At 37.8% G+C, this 19,999-nt stretch overlaps 1 protein-coding gene across 4 annotated transcripts in view; it reads right to left on the minus strand.

The window, feature by feature from the left end:
• Positions 1 to 842: 842 nt before the first annotated feature.
• The window catches only part of TRIM36 (tripartite motif containing 36), a 42,011-nt gene continuing 22,854 nt past the window's right edge, over positions 843 to 19,999 (minus strand). For 3 of the 4 annotated variants that reach the window (XM_037032333.1, XM_037032335.1, XM_037032334.1), the window contains exons 4-10: positions 18,566 to 18,712; positions 13,286 to 13,381; positions 10,037 to 10,290; positions 9,682 to 9,806; positions 6,168 to 6,458; positions 3,578 to 3,875; positions 844 to 1,779 (exon numbers count right to left, since the gene is read on the minus strand). In XM_037032333.1, the coding sequence (XP_036888228.1) occupies positions 1,425 to 1,779; positions 3,578 to 3,875; positions 6,168 to 6,458; positions 9,682 to 9,806; positions 10,037 to 10,290; positions 13,286 to 13,381; positions 18,566 to 18,712 (1,566 nt within the window). In that variant the 3' untranslated portion in view covers positions 844 to 1,424. Of the gene's footprint in view, positions 1,780 to 3,577; positions 3,876 to 6,167; positions 6,459 to 9,681; positions 9,807 to 10,036; positions 10,291 to 13,285; positions 13,382 to 18,565; positions 18,713 to 19,999 lie in introns of all 4 variants that reach the window. The other variant, XM_037032330.1, reaches the window with a different exon arrangement.

The following is a 19,999-nucleotide window of genomic DNA, read 5'->3' on the forward strand; positions in this document are numbered from 1 at the left end:
TGGGTTGCGGGCCAGGTCCCCAGTGGGGGCCCACGTGAGAGGCAACCACACATTGCTGTTTCTCTCTCTTTCTTCCTCCCTTCCCCTCTCTAAAAATAAATAAATAAATCTTTAAAAAATGAACATAAAATTTAGATAAAAGTAATTCTTTAAATTGAGATACAGTCATTATGATTTTAGTTATTACTCTTAAATAATTAAATTTGTACTTTTACTTGGTTATAATTTCCAATGCTCATTACTAATCAATGAGCCACAGAAAACGCCACACAGCTGACCAGTTAGTCACTCCACATTTTATAATATTTTTAATTACACTAAAAATAGATCATGAACTTTTAAAAAATGTAAACATAAACCAGGAAAATCAGATACATAATATGTATGCTCCCCAAAAAGAAAATCTTAAGAGGGGATAAAAAAAACAAGTGACAAATATCCATGTATCTCCACTAATATTTAAAGTGGAGCAAATATTTTCATAAAGCAACTAAGAAAATTTAAAAACAAGTTTTTCTGAGAAAATAAATATTAAAGTGAAGAGCTTAATGTGTTTACCACTAACTTTGTGTTCCCTGCAAGAAGGGACATTACATCTAAGAAAATGCTTTTAAATGTCTCCAAGAATACAGTTTGTCTTAAAAAAAAACAAAAACAAAAACACACCAGCCCTGGCTGGTGTAGCTCAGTGGATTGAGCTCAGGCCTGCGAACCAGAGGATCACGTTTCAATTCCCAGTCAGGGCACATGCCTGGGTTGCAGGTCAGTTCCCAGCAGGGGACGCACAAGAAGCAACCATACATTGATATTTCTCTCCTTCTCTCCTTCCCTTCCCCTCTAAAGATAAATAAATAAAATCTTAAAAAAAAAAACCCACACCAGTGCTCATTTTCCAGGCAATATATTCTTAATATGTGTTACACATCTCAAAATACATAATTTTTCCATTTAAATATATTACCATTTCTGTGGCCTTTTTCCTTATCTATACCTTTCTTTTCCTTTCAAAAACAAATACAAGACACAATGCTTAGTACTAATTTCTATCCATAAAGCATTTATAAAACATCTTAGGAATAAACATGATATAAAAATGAAAAACCAAACACAAAAGCTTAATAAATACATTTGTATGCATTCCCCACACAAAAGGAACATAAGCATCAGCAACACCAGCTAATATAAATAAATTAGGTTTCCTGTTCATAAAAAAGAAAGACACGCCCTCGAACTGTCTGGGAAAGGCAGAATGGAAAGCGACATGAAGAGGTAAGGCCGTGTAGGTTTTCTGTCTTTGAAGAAGAAACACACAAAAGACAAGTGTGGCGACAGAATACTCAGATGATATGTAATTAGTTACAAGGTTAACACCAAGGCATTATCTTGCTTACATTTTTCATTCTAAGTCACGTCAGACGCTTAAACTACATGTCCTCTTGGTATTCTAGGTATTTTGCTGTGATGAGTTCTTCAAGTTGAATTCCTCCACTGCCCATTAACGCGAACGCTGGATACATGGTGTGCGAACAGTCCACTTGGCGCTCGTAAAGGCATTTCATGTGATCCATGTCATAGAAACTCACTTTGCCTTTATCGTAGTCGAGGAAAATCCCTATGCTTGTTGGCATGGGAAGAACTCTATTTTCAGGTTCCTTAGAAGAAGTAGGTGACTTGGGTATAAAAAATTTCCTCATGCCTATAGTAACTAATGTAAAGGGTTGTGAAGAATCGAAAGAGGCATCTTCACTTCCACTGTCATGCCCACTGTCTTGCTCATATCTAAAACACAACACACAAAGTAGAATCTCGTCTGTAGCATTATCCACAGGCTTTTGAGTATCTTTGAAACATTTTACAAGACCATATACACTGATTTAAAATTAAAATAAATTATACAGCAAAAACTTTCTATTAAAAAAAAACCATAAGGGTTAAACATTGCCATTCAGAATTATACCAACACACTTGTCCCAAATTCTGTCTTAAAACATCACCCACTTTTACCTAGATATATACACAGATGAGACCCTAAAAAATAACTCTGGCCCATCAAAAATAAAGCAGGAAGACAAGGACTGAAGGACCTGTCAAAGATTATAGCACATAATCATGTGTAGGAAATACAGAACCAAGATGTGTGCCCTGAGCCAGGGAATTACAAACTATATAAACAGCCCTGTCTAGGTGGCTCAGTTGATTGAAGCATCGTCCTGTGCACCAACAGGTGGTAGGTTCGATCCCTGGTTGGGGCACATATGGGAGGCAACCAATCACTGTTTCTCTCTCTGTGTCTCTCTCCCCCACCTCCAATCTCTAAAATCAACAAATACATCCTTGGCTGAGAATTAAAAATAACGAGTAGGCACTGCATAATAATACAGAAGAAAAAAGCATGTTTCATTCTCTTCCCAATACCTCTATTTCCCAGTTGAGATTTCTACCAGATCTACAATGTTAGCAAGTACTACAAAGGGTTTTTTCCCTGTAATACTAAGCAGTAGCAGCTTGTAGAAAATTTTGATATTAAGTTCCTGCCATTTTTTCCCTATGCAATTTCTTTTTATATATTTGTGATCATATGACAGCTACCATTTTAGTCTTTTTTACTCCTAACATTCCTCATATTACACACTTTTTAAATATGATTAATACTAACATTCTATCAAATGAACATGCCACTATGTTTAATTAACCATTTCTCCAATACAATTTTCATTGTTACATCAATTTCCCATCTTTGAGCAAAAATTTTTCCTATCATTCAGATTAACCTGAGATTCTGTTCGTGTAAGTGGTCAAAAATTGTTTGTCTAAGGTAGTTCACCTTACACCATCTACAAAGATTAAGCCAATCTCCTTTAAATAGTCCATCTGTTAGGAAATTGGAATTCTTTGCTGTGCTAGCATATCTGCCACAACCTAACTCTGTAAAGCACGGATGGGAGGTTTAAAGATACTGTGTTCCAAAACAAAAGAACAACATGTATCAAACTGGGAATTGTGGCAATTAGAGACATGTCACTATATACACACATGGATGATTTTTATCACGTGATTAAGGTAAGTGGTAAGACTTTCAAAATTTAAAACTGCAAAGCCATAGCATAATCAAGAGGGATCCAAAACAGACTTATTTAGCCTGGCTAGTGTAGCTCAGTGGATTGAGCACGGGACTGTGAACCAGACGATCATGGTTCGATTCCATGTCAGGGCACATGCCTGGGTTGCAAGCTAGTTCCCAGCAGGGGACTCACGAGAGGCAACCATACATTGATATTTCTCTCCCTCTCTCCTTCCCTTCCCCTCTAAAGATAAATGAACAAAATCTTGAAAAAAAACAGACTTATTTACTCTCGGCATCATAAATTAACTGCTAAATCTCATTATTTCCCTGTGTGAATAAAGAAACCTGACTCATTTTCTCAGCCAACTGCATAAACATAGCCCAGACTCCTGGATCTAAGAAATGTACTGAAAATGTAATAAGTAAATCCAGATCTATTTTCAACCTTACCTTGCTAAGTAAACACGTTTACTTTTAACAGAATCATAGTTCTAGGTCAATAAAAAGATGTACCTCGGACTAACGGCATCCCGGGGAGAACGGAGCCATTCCTGTAGTTTGTCACTGGAAGCGACCCCCGCTTTTACCAGGTATGAATATGGTTCCACACGGAAGGCCCAAAAGTGCTTCCCTCTCGTAATCCCAACATCTCCAATGATGTAGTCTAAACTTGTGTAACAGCCCACTTGCATTCGTTCTGCGGCAAGCAGAAGGTTAAATCCGGCTCTGCTCTCTACACGGTCTCTCTTCAAGTTCAGTGCGAGGTGTTCATTATTATAGCCACATTTTTCATCGAAGAGGAAACTGAAAACTATAAGAAAACTTCAAATTAGCCTGAGAAATATTTAGCAGTTTTATAATTTATGGTTTTTCCGATGGAAATTACTGAAAAGAGGTAAGATGTATCATACTACTCTAGACCAAACTATGACAAACCAAAACCCCAACTTAGAAATAACTTCCGGTAAACTCTCCATACCTGAAAATCTTAAGAAACCTCAAAGGGAGAAGAAAATATTTTAATATGGGAAATGTATGAATGTGGTTCTTTGGACTAGATACAACAAATCTATCCTAAGTATTTCATACTACTGTATCTGCCTTTTATCCCTAAAGTAAAGGGGTATACATTTTCATATTTTCTTAACTATTTACTGCAAATTTTATAAATTTGAAAAAGAACAGCCATTTTAATAACATCTTTTCCTTATTCCTCAATATGGCAGACATGACAGTGTGCAGTGCAAAAAAGAAAGCACAGGCTTTCTGTTCAGAGAGACATGGGTGTGAATCTCCCCTCAAGCATTTCATTACAGTCTAACCTAAACTTTAATTTCCTCAACTAGAGATTGGAGATGACACCACTTTTCATAAGTCTCTATCAACTCAAGTCCATTAACATAGCACTGGCTACCTGCCTGAAACCTGGGGACGATCCAAATGCCCATCAACAGATAAATAAAATGTGGTATACACATATGCAATGGAATATTAATCAGCCTAAAAAGGGAAGAAAATTCTGATACATGCCACAGCATGAATGAACCTTGGGATCGGACATCACAAAAGGGTTATATGAATCTACTTATGTGAGATACCTAGAATGGGCAAATCCATAGAGGCAGAAAGTAGAAGCGAGGTGACCAGGCTCCGTGGGGAGGGAGAACAGGGTTACCATTTAATGGCCAGAGTTTCAGTTTGGAAAGAAATGAAAAATTCCGGAGATGTGAGTTGCACATCTCACAACGCTGTCAGTGTGTTAGTGCACCTGAGGCTGCTGCCGACTGTGCACCACTGGGGTGTACCCTCAAAACTAGTAGAATGATGTCAGCTGTAGTTGAAAAAAATTTTAAGCCACTTTAAAAATTGTTAAAATGGTAAATTTTAATGTCACTATGCCACATTTTCTGAAACTGTCTTCCAACTAAAACCATTCTCCGTGTGCAGCTGACCACTCTTTCTGGCAATGCCTGTTGTCCCAACATGGTAGGTCACGCTTCCTTTCGACCTCAAAAGCCTCCAGTTTGCAAAATAAATTTAAATGGGCACCCTATTCATAATGGCTTCTCTCAAAGAACAGGAAGACAACTTTTAACACTTCTTTTCTGCCTTCCCCTCCACTATGTTACTGAAACAGCAGCTATTTCAGGTTTCTATTTTCTTCTACCTTTGGTCAGAGACTGGAAAAGACAGCTGAAACTGCATAAACTACAAAATACTTATTTAGTTCCTGCAAATCCATCCTAAAACTCTCTACTGGATTTTATTAGAATTCAGGAAAACTAATTTTAACCAACCCTATTTATTTGCATCCTAATTTTTTTAAATTTGCCACAATGTGTATGGAAAATAAATAGTGCATATGTACACTCTGAACAAAAGGAGGAGGAGAGACTGCACAAAATATGGGTACAGAAGCCACTAAAATGGGCAGGGGCAATGCAGTCCAAAGATCAGCTGACAGAAACTCCAAGGCAACAACCAACAAGGAAAAACATTTTCCTGCAAACCACAAGGAGCGCAACCTGGTCTAAGTGTCTCCCGTCCATGGGGATGTTGTTGTGAACGTCAGCTGAACTGTACATCACTCCCATTCTGTAACAATCCAAAGACTCTCTACAAGTAGTATCAGTGGGTTTTAACTTGAAAGGGGAAGGGCAGGTAGCTGGGCAAGAGGAGTTCTAACACGGAAAAAAAGCCATACATCTGGTTCTAGTATGTCCTCATGTGCTGGGAATCACTGCACTAGAAAATTCAGACAAGTCTAAATCAGTGTAAATCAAAATTCTATTTCACATCATACCAATAGATCTTTACATATCTATCTAAATACCATGTTCCAGAGATTTCTATAAACTAATAAAAAACATAGACTTACACTATTTAAAACTTATAAGGTAGCATTTGTGCTATTTTAATCCCAAATTAATAGCCTTGCTCCCTCAAATGTCTTCCTTTCACGTATTTCTTTATTTGATATCAGTCAAAAGTCTAATATTCTCCTCCTCAGCCTACATGGAATTTTGCCATCACTGCTGGTCTTCACAGACACAGACAACATGGCCCAACTCCACACTTTTGTTACACCCAGAGGCCACAGTACCTGGAGCTGGAGGAGTATGAAGAATCAATTCTCTGCTGCAAGGACTGCACACTGAACCCTTGTAGGCTCTCACTCGGAAGGCATATTTACAATTACTCTCAAGTTCTGAAACAACTTTACTTGTGCCACAAACTTCTATCTCATTCCAAGGCAGCATTTCTTCATCTCGATTAATCTTCCGATACTCGAGGACATAGCTATCGGCTCTGTCCTTTTCTGGATGGTGCCAATTTATCAAAGCGCTGTTATAAGCTTTGCTCTGTTCCTCATTGATCTCTGGCACATCTATGCCTGAAAAAAATATGACACAGAAAACAATGTTAAAATATCATGTTTTTCCTTAATGAAAATGATGTGTTGACAATAATTAAATCCTTTCCATACTGTACAATTTTCTAAATTTATAATTGTGCATGTGAGAAAAAGAACAATTCCCGCATAGGTGACAACAGGGATGGACACAGACGGGCCAAGTGAAATGAGCCAGGCATAGAAAGACAAATGCTGACTGCATGATTGAGGTATCTAAACGAGTCAAGTTCATAAAGTCAAAGGCTGAAATGCTAGTTACCAGGGGCTGGGGGAAGGGACAAATGGCAGTTTTTAATCAATAGGCATGAAGTTCCAGTTAAGCAGATGAATAAGCTCTAAAGACCTGGAGTACAGCCCAGGGCCTGGTCAACCACTGTACTGCACACTTGAAACCGGCTAAAAGGATACATTCTCCCAGCAAGTGTTCTTACTACAAAATTTAAAAAAAACATAAAACAGAGACTAAAAAGGCATGTTTATATTTATAACTGAAAAGAGAAAGAATGAAAAATAAGACAAAACTTGACTCAAATTCTGTAACACAATAAGTAAAAATTTTAATTGTATGCCATCAGTTTCCACCTATTAATTTTTTTAATATTTTATTTATTTATCTTTAGAGAGGAAGGGAAGGAGAGAAGGAGAGAAATATCAATGTATGGTTGCTTCTCGTAAGCCCCCCGCCGGGCACTGGCCTGAAACCCCAGCATGTGCCCTGACTGGGAATCGAACCGCGATCATGTGGTTCGCAGGCCTGTGCTCAATCCACTGAGCTACACACCAGCCAGGGCTAGTTTCCACCTATTTATTGATTAACAACCCTCAACTTCAAAATGATCATTGGTGTCCTCCTATAAACAATTATTTTAATAAATATTTTTAAATCCAAGTTTGGTGAATATAGCAAAAACTTCACTGAAACATTACACAATTTTCTTTCATATTTTCTTCCTCGAGTTGCAAAGCAATTTAAATAAATTTTTCTTGGTAAAAACATGGTTTTTATAAGAAAATCAGAGACTACATAAACATGCAAAGATAAGTAACTCAAAGATAATCACTGCAATGACTCTGTATAGACCCTGCCAGTATTTTTCTCGTGGTGGCATTCCACCAAACGTATGTATCGGCATTAACTGTCTGCAAAAACATGCTTCTGTTAAATGGTTAAAATATATTACAGCTCAATCTTTGTGCATACCCATAATCCTTTCCACAGAATAAATTCCAGTAAGTTTAACTATTTGGGTCATATGGTCAGAATAAGCTATAAAAGTCACACACACACACACACACACACATTTTTATCAAATCATAGACAAGTGTATGAAATGGAAAAGTAGTCCCCCTCTTCTCCTTAGCCCCCAGTTCTATGCAGCAATGTATAAGCATGTCTGGGTATGGTGCATTTCTGCAACCATAATGAGATCTAAAAAGTCATCCAAAATATACCCTAAAGTGAAAAGAGAGAAAACACTAGTTACAAAATAACATGACTAGTATGACCCACCAGACATCCCTTCCTTTTTCTGAAACAAACCTTACTAAAAAAATATGCATGCAGGGAAAAATGAGGAGACATCCATCAGTCAGAAGCTGGGTGCTGACTCCCCACTGCTACACACTGGGTAATCCAAGATTACTGAGCTTCCCCCTCATCTTTCCAAACACTGTTTTGGGATCCCCAGGGGAGGAAGGACCTTGTGCTACAAAGTAAATTAGCATACATGAAAACCACTACCTTTTGGGGAAAGAGGGAGTACAGGATACGAGGTAGAATCAGCATTTGAAAGAGTAACAAGTACCTATCTGGAAAAGCAAGACAGTCATCATACACAAGGTAAGTATATACCTCAAAGGAGATTCAGATATAGATTGGAAAAGAAAGGCGGGCACGGTAATAATCCTTCAGCGTTTTTAACTTTTAAAAAGGTAAATTTTCTTTGATTGAATATACAAATCCATACATGTATACCTATATAGTAATTAGATAAAAGTATGCCCTTCTAAGGACTGAAATTGTTCACCATCACTAGAAGAGAAATCTAAGGGGATGAAAAGGTCAGGAAAAAAGAGGAAAAGAAGAAGTCCCTGCTGGGGAGCAGCAAAACACAAACATAAGCAAGTCGTATGGGCTGAACTGTGCCCCCCCAAAAACTTCATGTGACGTTCTGACCTGCAGCACCTCAGAGTGAGAGGGTCTTTAAAAAGGTAATTAAGTTAAAATGAGGTCACTAGAGTGGTGGGCCCTAACCCAATATGACTAATATGACTGGTCTCCTGGTAAAAAATGTGGGCACAGATGTACAGAAAGAAGACCAAGTAAAGACACACAAAAATGACATCTACGAGCCCAACAAGGAGACTCGGAAGAAACCAACCCTGCCAACACTTTGATCTCAGACTGCTAGCCTCCAGAATTGTAAGGAAATTAATTTCTGTTGTTTAAGGCACCTACTCTAGATCATTTATTTTGGCAGCCCTAGCAAGCTCATATAGCAAGGTAAAGAGTTAATCATCGTAGAGTCACTCTGAGCCTGGATATAGCTAGGTTTCTGCCCTAGAGAAACACACATACAACCACTGTAGAAGATGTTCAATACAGCATTGTTTAAAATATGAGACAAAACAGAAACAAGTGTCTCTCAGTAGCACAAAGAATTATATAATGAAATAATATAAAGTTAAAATATGGCTTTAAAACAGAACTTTGTGTATGATCAAATATTTATGTTAATTTTTTCAAAAAGCAACTCACACCCTGGCTGGTGTAGCTCAGTGGATTGAGCGCGGGCCTGTGAACCACACGATCGTGGTTCGATTCCCAGTCAGGGCACATGCCTGGGTTGCAGGCCAGTTCCCAGCAGGGGACTCACGAGAGGCAACCATACATTGATATTTCTCTCCTTCTCTCCTTCCCCTCCCCTCTAAAAATAAATAAATAAATAAATAAAAAGCAACTCACAAAAAGGAAACATACAATTCAATGCCATTTACATAATGTTTAAAAATGCAAACCAATATAGTTTTACGCACAAAATCAGTTTTAAAAACATAAATACAATTTTTAAGATACCAGGGTTCTAAGCAACTGAGATCTGCTTCATAATGTCCATTTGAAGAGAATTTGTGTTTTCTCTACAATGCAAATTCAATAATTTCAAGACTAAAAGAGTGTGGTTTTGCCTTTATTGAAACTCACCACTAGAGAAAAAGGATAATTCTCCAAGAACTTCTGTTTGTTTAGATGTATCAATAACATAATCTTCAAAAGAAGTCTGAGCCGCAGGTCTAAAGTTTTTCAAAGATTCCGTAGCTTTCTGGATTCTGGATTCAAACAAATATATGTTACATAACAATGATTGGTAAAAAGGCAAATTAGACTAAGTGTCTTCAACGTGATTAACAAAAGAAAACCACTCAACATTAACAGGGAGGAAAGAGGTGCCTCACCTAACAACTACCTTCACCGTGAACAAACCACTCAGTGCTACCATGGAATTCACAGCAGCATTTAATGAGACTGCTAAGGAGATTCTAGGTTAAAAGGGAAATACCTGAGGTGGAGTTGTTTGGCTGTCTGGACGAAGCAAGACTGATCCGTCTCCTTAAGCACTTCTTGGGCATACCCCACGAGGCCATTGTTCTCTAGAAGCCCCTGATACTCTTCTACTTGAGTCTGAAATTTGTCTAATCTGAGTTTCTTTGAGGCATCGATTGCTTTCAAAACAGATGATTTCCTCTCTTCTAGAATTTCAAAGAGCTTTTCAAAATGTGTGATTGCTTCTTCTTTAGCCCTCTCTCCATTACACTATATAAAACAAGCAAAGCAAATTGCCAATGTCTTTTCACAAAATAACCAAATTCAATAAAACAAACTCAAACATTGTAAAGAAAATAAATTGCGTCTGATTCTGAAATTTGGCATCAAGGACTGATCAGTGATCTTTATTTAGACATATATTGTAGTTTTATAATATTGTACCTTCCTGAAACTTTTAATCACCAAAGTTCAGCGATAAACAATATTTAAAGTGCACTTAAATATTTAAATATTTAACAATATTTAAACCTTCAATTTGTATACAAAGAAAACTGCGGTATAAATTAACTAAAGACATGGGAAAAGACATTTCTGGAGATGATAATTCATTTCTTTTTTTAAAGTATATTTTATTGATTATACCATTACAGTTGTTCTATTCCCCCCCTTCATTCCCCTCCACCCTGCACACACCCTCCCCCACCATTCCCCCCTTTAGTTTATGACCATGTGTCTCAAGTTCTTTAGATTCTATATTTGCCCTAGTATTCTTGCCCTCCCCCCTATCTATTTTCTACCTACTGTCTATGCTATTTTCTGTACCTTCTCCCCCCTTCTCCTCCTCCCACTCCCCTGTTGCTAACCCTCCATGTGTTCTTCATTTCTATGGTTCCACTTCATTTCTAATTAAAGAAAAAAATTTTCACCATTTCTACCCTATTCCAATTTTTTAAAGAAAGTAAACCAAAGCCATGAAACTCTGTAAAAGGGACACCCTTTACTAAGATATAAAAATGTAACTCTTCAAATTAATGTTAATGGTAATTAAATCCTATGTGGCTTTATGCAAATTATTTAAATTCTTTATGCTTGAGTTTTTCTCTTTTGAAAACTGGAAATAGGTTTATTTTTTGAAGACAGAAAAAGATCTATTTACATAAAATGCTCACCACAATGTCACATAGCCTCAAAAACATTACTTTCACTGTAAACATAAGTATTCCTCCACTTTGTCAAAAAAAGATCCTGTCTGTAGTAAGTACTACAAATGTAGTAAACATTTTTCATGTCAATAAAATCAGACATCAACCTGATTTTGAAAATAAGACCATCACAGCTCTCATAAGCACTCAACATAACAGGCCTTCAGCAGTGGCCAACAGGAGAAAGTCTCCAAGAATATTCTTAAAAGCTGACAATATATTACAGAAGTGCCTTGTGCATGTGCCAATGAGTGATGGCCAATATTTACTGCAATGTGAGAAAAATTTTTCCAGATTCCCTTCTCTGTTTCCTAACAGCAACAGCCAAATTATTTTTAGATGGGTGTGGTGGGAGAAGATGGAGGGTGCTGACACCTGGGTGGTGTTTCACTGACCTATTAAGCCATTAAACCAGGAATATCATTATATACAGGTAAAAAGGATATTTGTTCTGGCTAAGTATAATTATAGATTAAAAAACACAGTATCACAATCATCACTAAGTCAAAGTCAAGAATAGAAACAAATTCTCTAGTGTAGAAAATCCTTACTGATAAAGCCACGAATGCGCTTAGGCCAAAGGTACAACAAGAAACTAAATAATTTCTCCAGGATCCCATGGCATCAGTGTCTACACGAATACTGGATGCCTGAGTTCCTCAGTTTTCAACCTACTGGAGGAAAACCCCAAAACATGTACCAGTTTCCCCTATTCCCAAAGGGCGGCATGCCTGAGAACCAACAGAGTAGAACTAACCTGGAATGACCAATGAGACAGTCCCTGAAACAACCCAGATTATTAAATATCCGACCCAGGTGGTAACTTGCTGTGTGTTGGATGATTATACCAATCAGACAAAAATATAAGAAGAAAATTCCATTTTTAAATTACATGGAAAAACAACTTATTTAGGGTAGTGAATACAATTACCAAATATCAGAAAAAGAATATTAAAAACAAAAAAAGCAATACTGGCAGTTTACTGCTAATTCACATAACTTCTCAATAATTTTAACCCATCTTTGAAAAAATTTTCAAGAAATAACAGTCTCATAGCAGTCAGGATATTTTTATATTGAATTACAACTTCTAACGTGATCAGGAGTTAATGGTTCTTCAATTTATTTCACATAGACAAAAGAAACAGCCATTAAATCAGTGAAAGATATTTGTAATTTTAAAATAACCCAATCCTGTCCTCTTTATCGTATTTTTTAAATGCTATCAATTCTTCTATATTTTTATTGAATATGCAAACAGGAAAATGTAGGTCAGTGTAGAGATTAATGAATCTTTGCAAACATACCCATGTAACCAGCATCCAGATGAAATAAAAAACCATTACCAACATCCCAGACGCCACCCTTACTACTCTCCAAGGCACTAGTCCTCACCGTCTTCAACAACTCCTATCCTGAATTCTGACAATCTAGTCCAGTTTCACCATCTTGGGTACTTTTTATAAATGGAATCACATGGTATTATACTCCTTTTATCTGGCATCTTGCAGTATAACTGCAGTACCTGCCTACACTGTTGCACACAGCCACAGACCACTTACTGTGGCTTATATCCCACCACTGATGAACACTGGCTAGTTTCCACTCCGTGGCTGTTACAAACAATGCAGCTATGAACATTCCAATACATGTCTTTTAATGAACATAAGTCAGGTATACATACATAGGGATATCTGGAATATTAAATAAATTTGGTCCTATCCATAGACAGTACATTTTTCAAACATGACCTGTGTATTTTTGGAAAATACAGGTAATTGCAAAAGCTGTCATTTCCCATACATTACTACTTTTGAGACATTAACTGCCACATAAAGAGTTCATTGTTCCTTCCTCGGTGCTCCAATATTATTTAATCACCTACCTCTATCATAGCACTAAACACACAGCATTATAATTTACATTTCACATTTGTCTTCCTAGTCCCAGGAAAGCAAAACGGAAATCTAATTTTGTACTCCCAACTCATATACTAGCCCCAAATTTTTTAATTAAAAAATAGTTATCTAGATGAAAATGCAAAGCAGTTTCTCATTTACCTCTGTTTCTTTCATTAACAAGTTTAGTTCAGAAATTTGCCTCTTCACCTGGCTCTCCTTGCCAATAAGGTAATCAATATCCTTTGAAAGCTTTTCCTGTTGGAACATATTAGTAATACAAATAAACAAATAGAAGTTTAACACAGCCCTTGCAAAACCTTCGTTTTTTACACAGTACTTCTTTAGGCTATGATGAACAGATTATGACGATTATAGTTATTAACACAGGGTAAATAGTTTCTTTAGCACAGAGACCCAGGTATATATAAGATATTAGAAGCAGGCTATAAAAAAGAGCAATATAGTAATGTTCAGAATAGTCAAAATTCCTAATACACAAATAGTACATCTTTGATAGCCCTCACCGCTCCTGCAACCCTGCCTCCTACCTAAGGCTTCTATTCTAAGCAAAGGGAAGAGCAGCGGTTGAACCAGTGCGGCCGTGGCCAGTCTTTATCCTTCACTTACGTACATCCCCCGCCCACACCCACACCACACACAGCAGCAAGGGCCCTTCCAAAACAATCTCCAACGCCCATCTCAGTCCGGGTAGTCCTTAAATAATTATATAATACATAATACTGCAAACACAGATTTATAAAAAATAGAGCTCACGATGCTTCCAGAGCTTACTTGTTTATAAAGTAGCCATTTTGAAATTAGTATAGTTTATCATAGATATGACACCAGAGGTTTTGGTGAGATCCCCACTCCATCCCAGAAAAAAATACTAGGTATATGCCTACAGTATATTAAAAAACAATAAAAGACAAAAAATCCTGAAGCACCATGGTACAAAGTTAAAACAGACAAGTGTATTCAATCTAAGTAAGAATAAGAACATTCAGAAAACACTTTCCAAGCGCTATAGCATTTATAGGATCTGAGCATTTCTTGGTCACGGATGAAGACATAAATAAGTGAGCAAGAAAAGAAGAGGGACAGAGACCCAGACTATTAGGAATTGAGAAGTTAGTGTACATATTGCATCTTCCTATTTTTTTACTCAGACCATGTAACAGGGTGAGAGAGTGCAGACAGAGATCAAAGTGGCAGGTCTCTGACAGGATCCATCTTTAATTCTTTGGAACAGCCAAAAGTCAGACACAGCGAGTTCTCTTGATCGCCCACTGGACGGACAGAGGAAGAACCATCAGGTACGGGAACAAGATTTCTGAGGACTAAAGGCAAGATGGGACCAAGAAAGAAACTAGGGGGTTGAGAACAGGAAGAGACAGAAAATCCTGTGTCTTAACCCAGCAGTTTACAAAGTTCACTGAGTACCAACTTCACAGTCAGTAACTGAAGGGGAACCTCCTCTCTGTGGTTCCTCCCATGTGTCCCCGTCCAGCCCATGCTAGGGAGGACCAGAGGTATCAGGTGAGGATGGTGACACTCTGTTTAGCTACAGTAGCAAGGAGAAGAATTAGGCCATTTACAGTGAAGTAGGTCTTGTTTCCAACATAGCTTAAATTAGAAATACAAGGTAGGCCAGAGAAGAAGAGACGATGGAATTCAGAGATACGGTCTAAGGTCCAAGAGCACTGGGGTCACTCAGAGAGCTGTAACGCTCAGACAAAGCCTTTGGCCAGTGACAGCCTTATCAGAGACAGCTCAGCTCTTCTCTGCCCCCTCAGACCCAGGCAGTCTGTGTTAAGACTGGATCTATTTTAACCAGGAAGCATGTCCGCTTACTCATAGGCCTCCAAAAAGTATAAGCGCCAGGAACTGAGGATAAAGTAAAACCTAAAAACAAAACTAAGGCTCCTACCTTCAAGAAGTTCATTTAGTAGGGGAAGCAGTTTCAGATCCTTTAGGTGTATCAGAGCCGCAGTTCTCTAGGAACTGATCAGAGGCTGACCACTCAAGGACCCCAGAATCGCGCAGAAGCATTGGTCTGGAGCAGCGGTTCTCAAGGGCGGTGTGCATGGTGTGCATCCGTCTCTGAGAACGAACACGGTGTGCAGAGGCCCGAGCTCTCTGAAGTGGGAGAGGACTTGGCGTCCATAGTTTTCCCAAGTGCTCCAGGCGATTTTAATACCCACCAAAGTTTGAGAACCACTGCCTCCCTCTTTTAATCAGGCCTTGGGTCAAAGGTACCCAAAGAAACACTAGCGTCAACAAAACAAAGGAGAAAGAGAATTTCATTCAATAATTTCTCCAAACACCTTCTTATGTGAGAATAACCCACATGGTCCCTTGCGCTCATGAGTTATGTAATTCTAAAGGTAATATCAGCTTTGCTATATGGCTAAAATGTTCAGAATAAAGTGTTGAGAAGAAAAATTATATAATGATACACTTTAGTCAAGCATCAAATTATGTCAGCAAACATGGCAATACTGTTCATGATAAATTTCACATACCCTAAAGTTCAGAAGCTACATTACTTTCTCATTCAATGGGGACTATTTACAGGGATGTCTACATTTTCTGCTTTGCTAGGTCCTACTTTCTAATCATTTGTCTAAAATCATAAATCCAGATGACATAACAGTACCTGAACAAGATTCTTAACTTCCTTCTAGAAATTCATAGAAATGAAGGAAAATAAAACTAAGAAAAAGTCCTTAAGAAATATTCCTCCATAAAATGTCAACCACTGTAAACATAATTATAGAGTAGACGATTGAGATGCGCTAACAACCAATTCTCCTCAATGGGAAACTACACAGTCATGTGTAAGAAGTTGAAAAAAATCCTAGAAAATCCACTGACACCCCAAGTAGGAGAGGCATGGGCTTGAGGTGCGGCCAGACTGACGTCAAGACAGTGAACACTCAGCTGCAGCCCCCTTTTCATGGTAAAACAGAACTCCAAAGTCTCAGCAGTGCAAGGTGGTCAGAGGGAAGAGTATGCGGGGTTCCCAATGGAGGGCGGTAGGAAGAAGTCTGAACCAGTCCCTCTCCTGGAAGAGCAGGTCAGCGAACAAAGGCAAGCTATAAAAAAGATGGAACCACTGCATTTTGAGTGCTTATGTGCATATACTTCTATCGGGAGATTAATGGGAGAGATGATTATATGGAAGAAAAAAGAAAATACAGGGGTCACCTAACAGAAGACAGTTGCAGGACTGACTCATCTCAGTTATGAACCAGTTGGGCCAGTTCACCCAAAAGTAGTAGCACTTTGCAGAACTGAAAGGGCACCATCCACAAAACAACCTGGCAATAATTCTGGGAGGCCACACACTCTAACACAGCCCACCTGCATGAGAAGCCAGGTCAAACAAAGACACACACAGGGAGCCTGGCCCCTGCTTCAGCAAATGAAATAGTCTGCAACATGCAGCTTCCAGCTTAAAAATCTAAAACCAAATGAAAAGGAGGAAGCTCTAAGGCAATCTGATTACTATTTTTGGAGGTTGGAAAATCCATTAAGGAGTCTATTTTTTAAAAGTCTGAATATACATGAGAGAAATAACAATATAAAGAATAACTTCAGTGTATACTATTGTCAAAGATTTCACTCCAGGTAAAAATGTTTTTGGACAACTTCTGTAAGATCAAACCAATAAGCAACAAAAAAGGTGTCCAAGTCAAATTTAATGAGCAAACACTGGTACTACCCCTGGAGGGCATAACAGAGTAACAATAACTGGATTTTCTCTCTCACTGGAAAAAATTTAAAAACCCATCAGAAAATATGCAAGAGCTCTGAAGACACTGGACATCCACAAACAAAGAACTCTGAGAGATGGTAAACAAGACCAGCCTGTGATTGCCCTTGGCTTACTGTGTGGAGAAGGTTTCCGAGGCCAGGTACTAAGACGAACTCACACAGAGCGAAGCCTCCAATGAGTTGAAAAGATGAAGCAGACTCAGGCAGGCCAGAGTTTGTAAAGCGTGACTCCTAAGAACAGAGGGCACAGAAGGAACTCCAGAGATGTGCAAGGGCTCCCCTACTTCTTCGGAGAGTGTTGATCAATCCCAGTGGGAGAAAACTGCCAGAAGCCAGGGAAAGAATCACCCAAAGGGATTAGAGGGAACAATTCCAGGAGCTCACAAAAAACCGGAAATAGTGCCTGTTCACTACCAGCCAGACTAAATTGATTGGACATTGGGAAGAGTAAATGTTTTACATCAACAGTCTGGTTAAACTTAGCCCTAAAACTAAGTGTCTCTCTGTTCTACCCAAAAAAGCTGAAAAGCAAGGCCCAAAAGGAACAACTGTTTCCAAGTAAGTAAATTTATCAGAAGAAAATTCAACAATCTCTAGGATACGAAAATAATCCAGTGCCCCAAAAGTACCTGGCAGCCAATCAAATACTGCCAGGCATGCGGAACAGGGAATACAAATCGAAATGAGAAGAAATATCAGTCAAAACTGACCTAGTAATGCCCTGGCTGGGTGGCTCAGTTGGTTGGAGAACACATCAAAAAAGGTTGCGGGTTTGATCCCTGGCCAGGGCACATACCTGGATTGAGGATTCGATCTGGGTAGAAGCACATATGGGAGGCAACTGGTTGATGTTTCCCTCTGACACTGATGTTCTTCTATCCCTCTCTTTCTCTTTCTCTCTCTCCCCCCTCCCCCTTCCCTCCCTCCCTCTTTCAAATCAATAAACACAGCCTCAGGTGAGGATTAAAAAAATGACCTAGTAATGACACAAGTAATACACAACGACAATGAAACAATTAGACTTGTAATCCACATACTGAATGTAAAACATTGGGCAAAACAAACATAAAATGCAAACTATAAAACTGTATATATAAACAAAAATTACATTTGGATCAAAAGTGCATATACATATTATTAAAGATAGAAAGGAAATTAAAATTAAAATTGGTGATAGATTTATGTATTGATTTAATTCATTTTTAAAATATTGTTTAAAATAAAAAGTGAAACAAAAAGATAGCATTATACCACTGCCCACTTCACTGTTTTAAAAAGGCCGTATATAAAGTTAAAAGACAGGAAGTTACTCAGTTGTAGCCAGTGAGGATCCCGCCAGAATAAAGAAAATTCTACAGGCAAGTAACAAGGATCAAGTGTCTTAAAATAGTTATTGTCCTTCAAAGTGTGACATTCCCACACACACAATGTCACAGGCACTGGGCTCACTGGGGATTATAATGAAGTATCCTTCATCCCTGTGTCTTTCCTCAGAGTTCAGAACTAGCACACAAAAAAAGGTCAGAAAACCTACCTGGTCAGAAACCTTACCACGTAATTATCAGTAGACCATTGAACAACAAGTAAAATAAAATTTAAAAAAAGAAAAATAAAGTTATAAAGAATCAAAATTCAGTTCCAAGAATAAAGAAGTCCTACCTTTAAGGTTTTGTAGGCATTGCTCATAGTGGTTACGCGGTGATTGGAATGATCACCACCCAGCTTACAGAGATGGCAGACTGGCCTCCGACATAACTCACAGTACATGTTTATTCTCTCTGTTTCGTGTTCTGGGCACATTAAAATCTATCGAGTGAAGAATGAAAGTGTGATTAAGGGTCATCATAGCTTGCAGATTACTCGAAGTCCCCAAATACAAAAGATCTGCTTTAGAAAAATCACTAACTCCAACCATTTAAATGAATAAAAGTATAAAAAGAAATAAAAACATCTGGTATATCATATGAAAATTCTCTATGTTGGAATTACTACTCTTCCATTTCAAACAGTCAGTTCAGTATGTAGATGTTACTTCCCCCAAACCCGGTGATGAGACCGTGAACATTTAATTCTTCGCAGACCTAAGTAGCGCGTTTAACCAAGCCACAGAGGCTCTGACAGCACTGACCAGGCGACGACCAGTGATCATAATCAGTGATTTTACAAAGTGCAGTAACTGGAGAGAACCCAGGCCTCACTATCCTCACAAGAATCTGCTCCTGGGAGAGTCTTGGCACGCTTTATGATACAAGCTTCCAGATGAGTTTGTTTTTACATATTAATTGCACACATATTGACCAAATCTAGAATTGTGTTTTTCTTACTCAAATTTTTATCTTTTACTCAGTAAACTATCATTACAGGTACATTTGAAGATTTACATAAAATAACTATTTTCATTTGGAAGGAGACATTCCTTTAGACTAGCACACTGATGAAATCAAAAAGGTGTCCGTGATTCCAACAGTTTAATAAATCTGAAGCAACCATAGCTGCTCTGATAATTTAGAAAGAAAAAAAGTCCAATTTGAAAGTCCTAATACCGATGTGCTGGTCCTGGAGAAAAACAACCAGAAAAGATTTCAAATTTTTAACATGTCCAAGTTTCTACATTCTCAAAGTCACTACATTTAAAATAATATATGAAGTTTGGCTTTCTGCAAGGAATGACTATAAGAATTCAAAGCTATAGGCAACTATTTCTATATAATAACCTTTTTAGAATTTTACTGTACTGAATAACATAACTTTAGGATAAAAAAGCCCGTTCTCAATATAATCTATTCTTATTTTTTTAGTTTTCTCTTATTAATCTTTTATTTGTAATCAGAAAGAATAAGACTGTAATTTATACTCAAAATTTTTACTCAAAATCTCATGAATTCTTAACTCATATAACCCAAGCCTAGTATAATTTATTCAATAATCATAGGTTCTTTCATGATGGGATTAATCAGTTTATTAATTTAAAAAAGAAACAGTATACACCATGTTGAAGTCATAAATTTTTAAAAGTCTATGACTTTGAGCATTTAAAATGACATAGGAACATAACAGAGGATTGAGAACTACTTAATAAATCTTACTACACTG

The sequence above is a fragment of the Sturnira hondurensis genome, unplaced genomic scaffold (genome assembly GCF_014824575.4).
Source record: "Sturnira hondurensis isolate 20B ecotype Veracruz unplaced genomic scaffold, ASM1482457v3 Scaffold0021354, whole genome shotgun sequence".
NCBI classification, from domain to species: Eukaryota; Metazoa; Chordata; class Mammalia; order Chiroptera; family Phyllostomidae; genus Sturnira; species Sturnira hondurensis.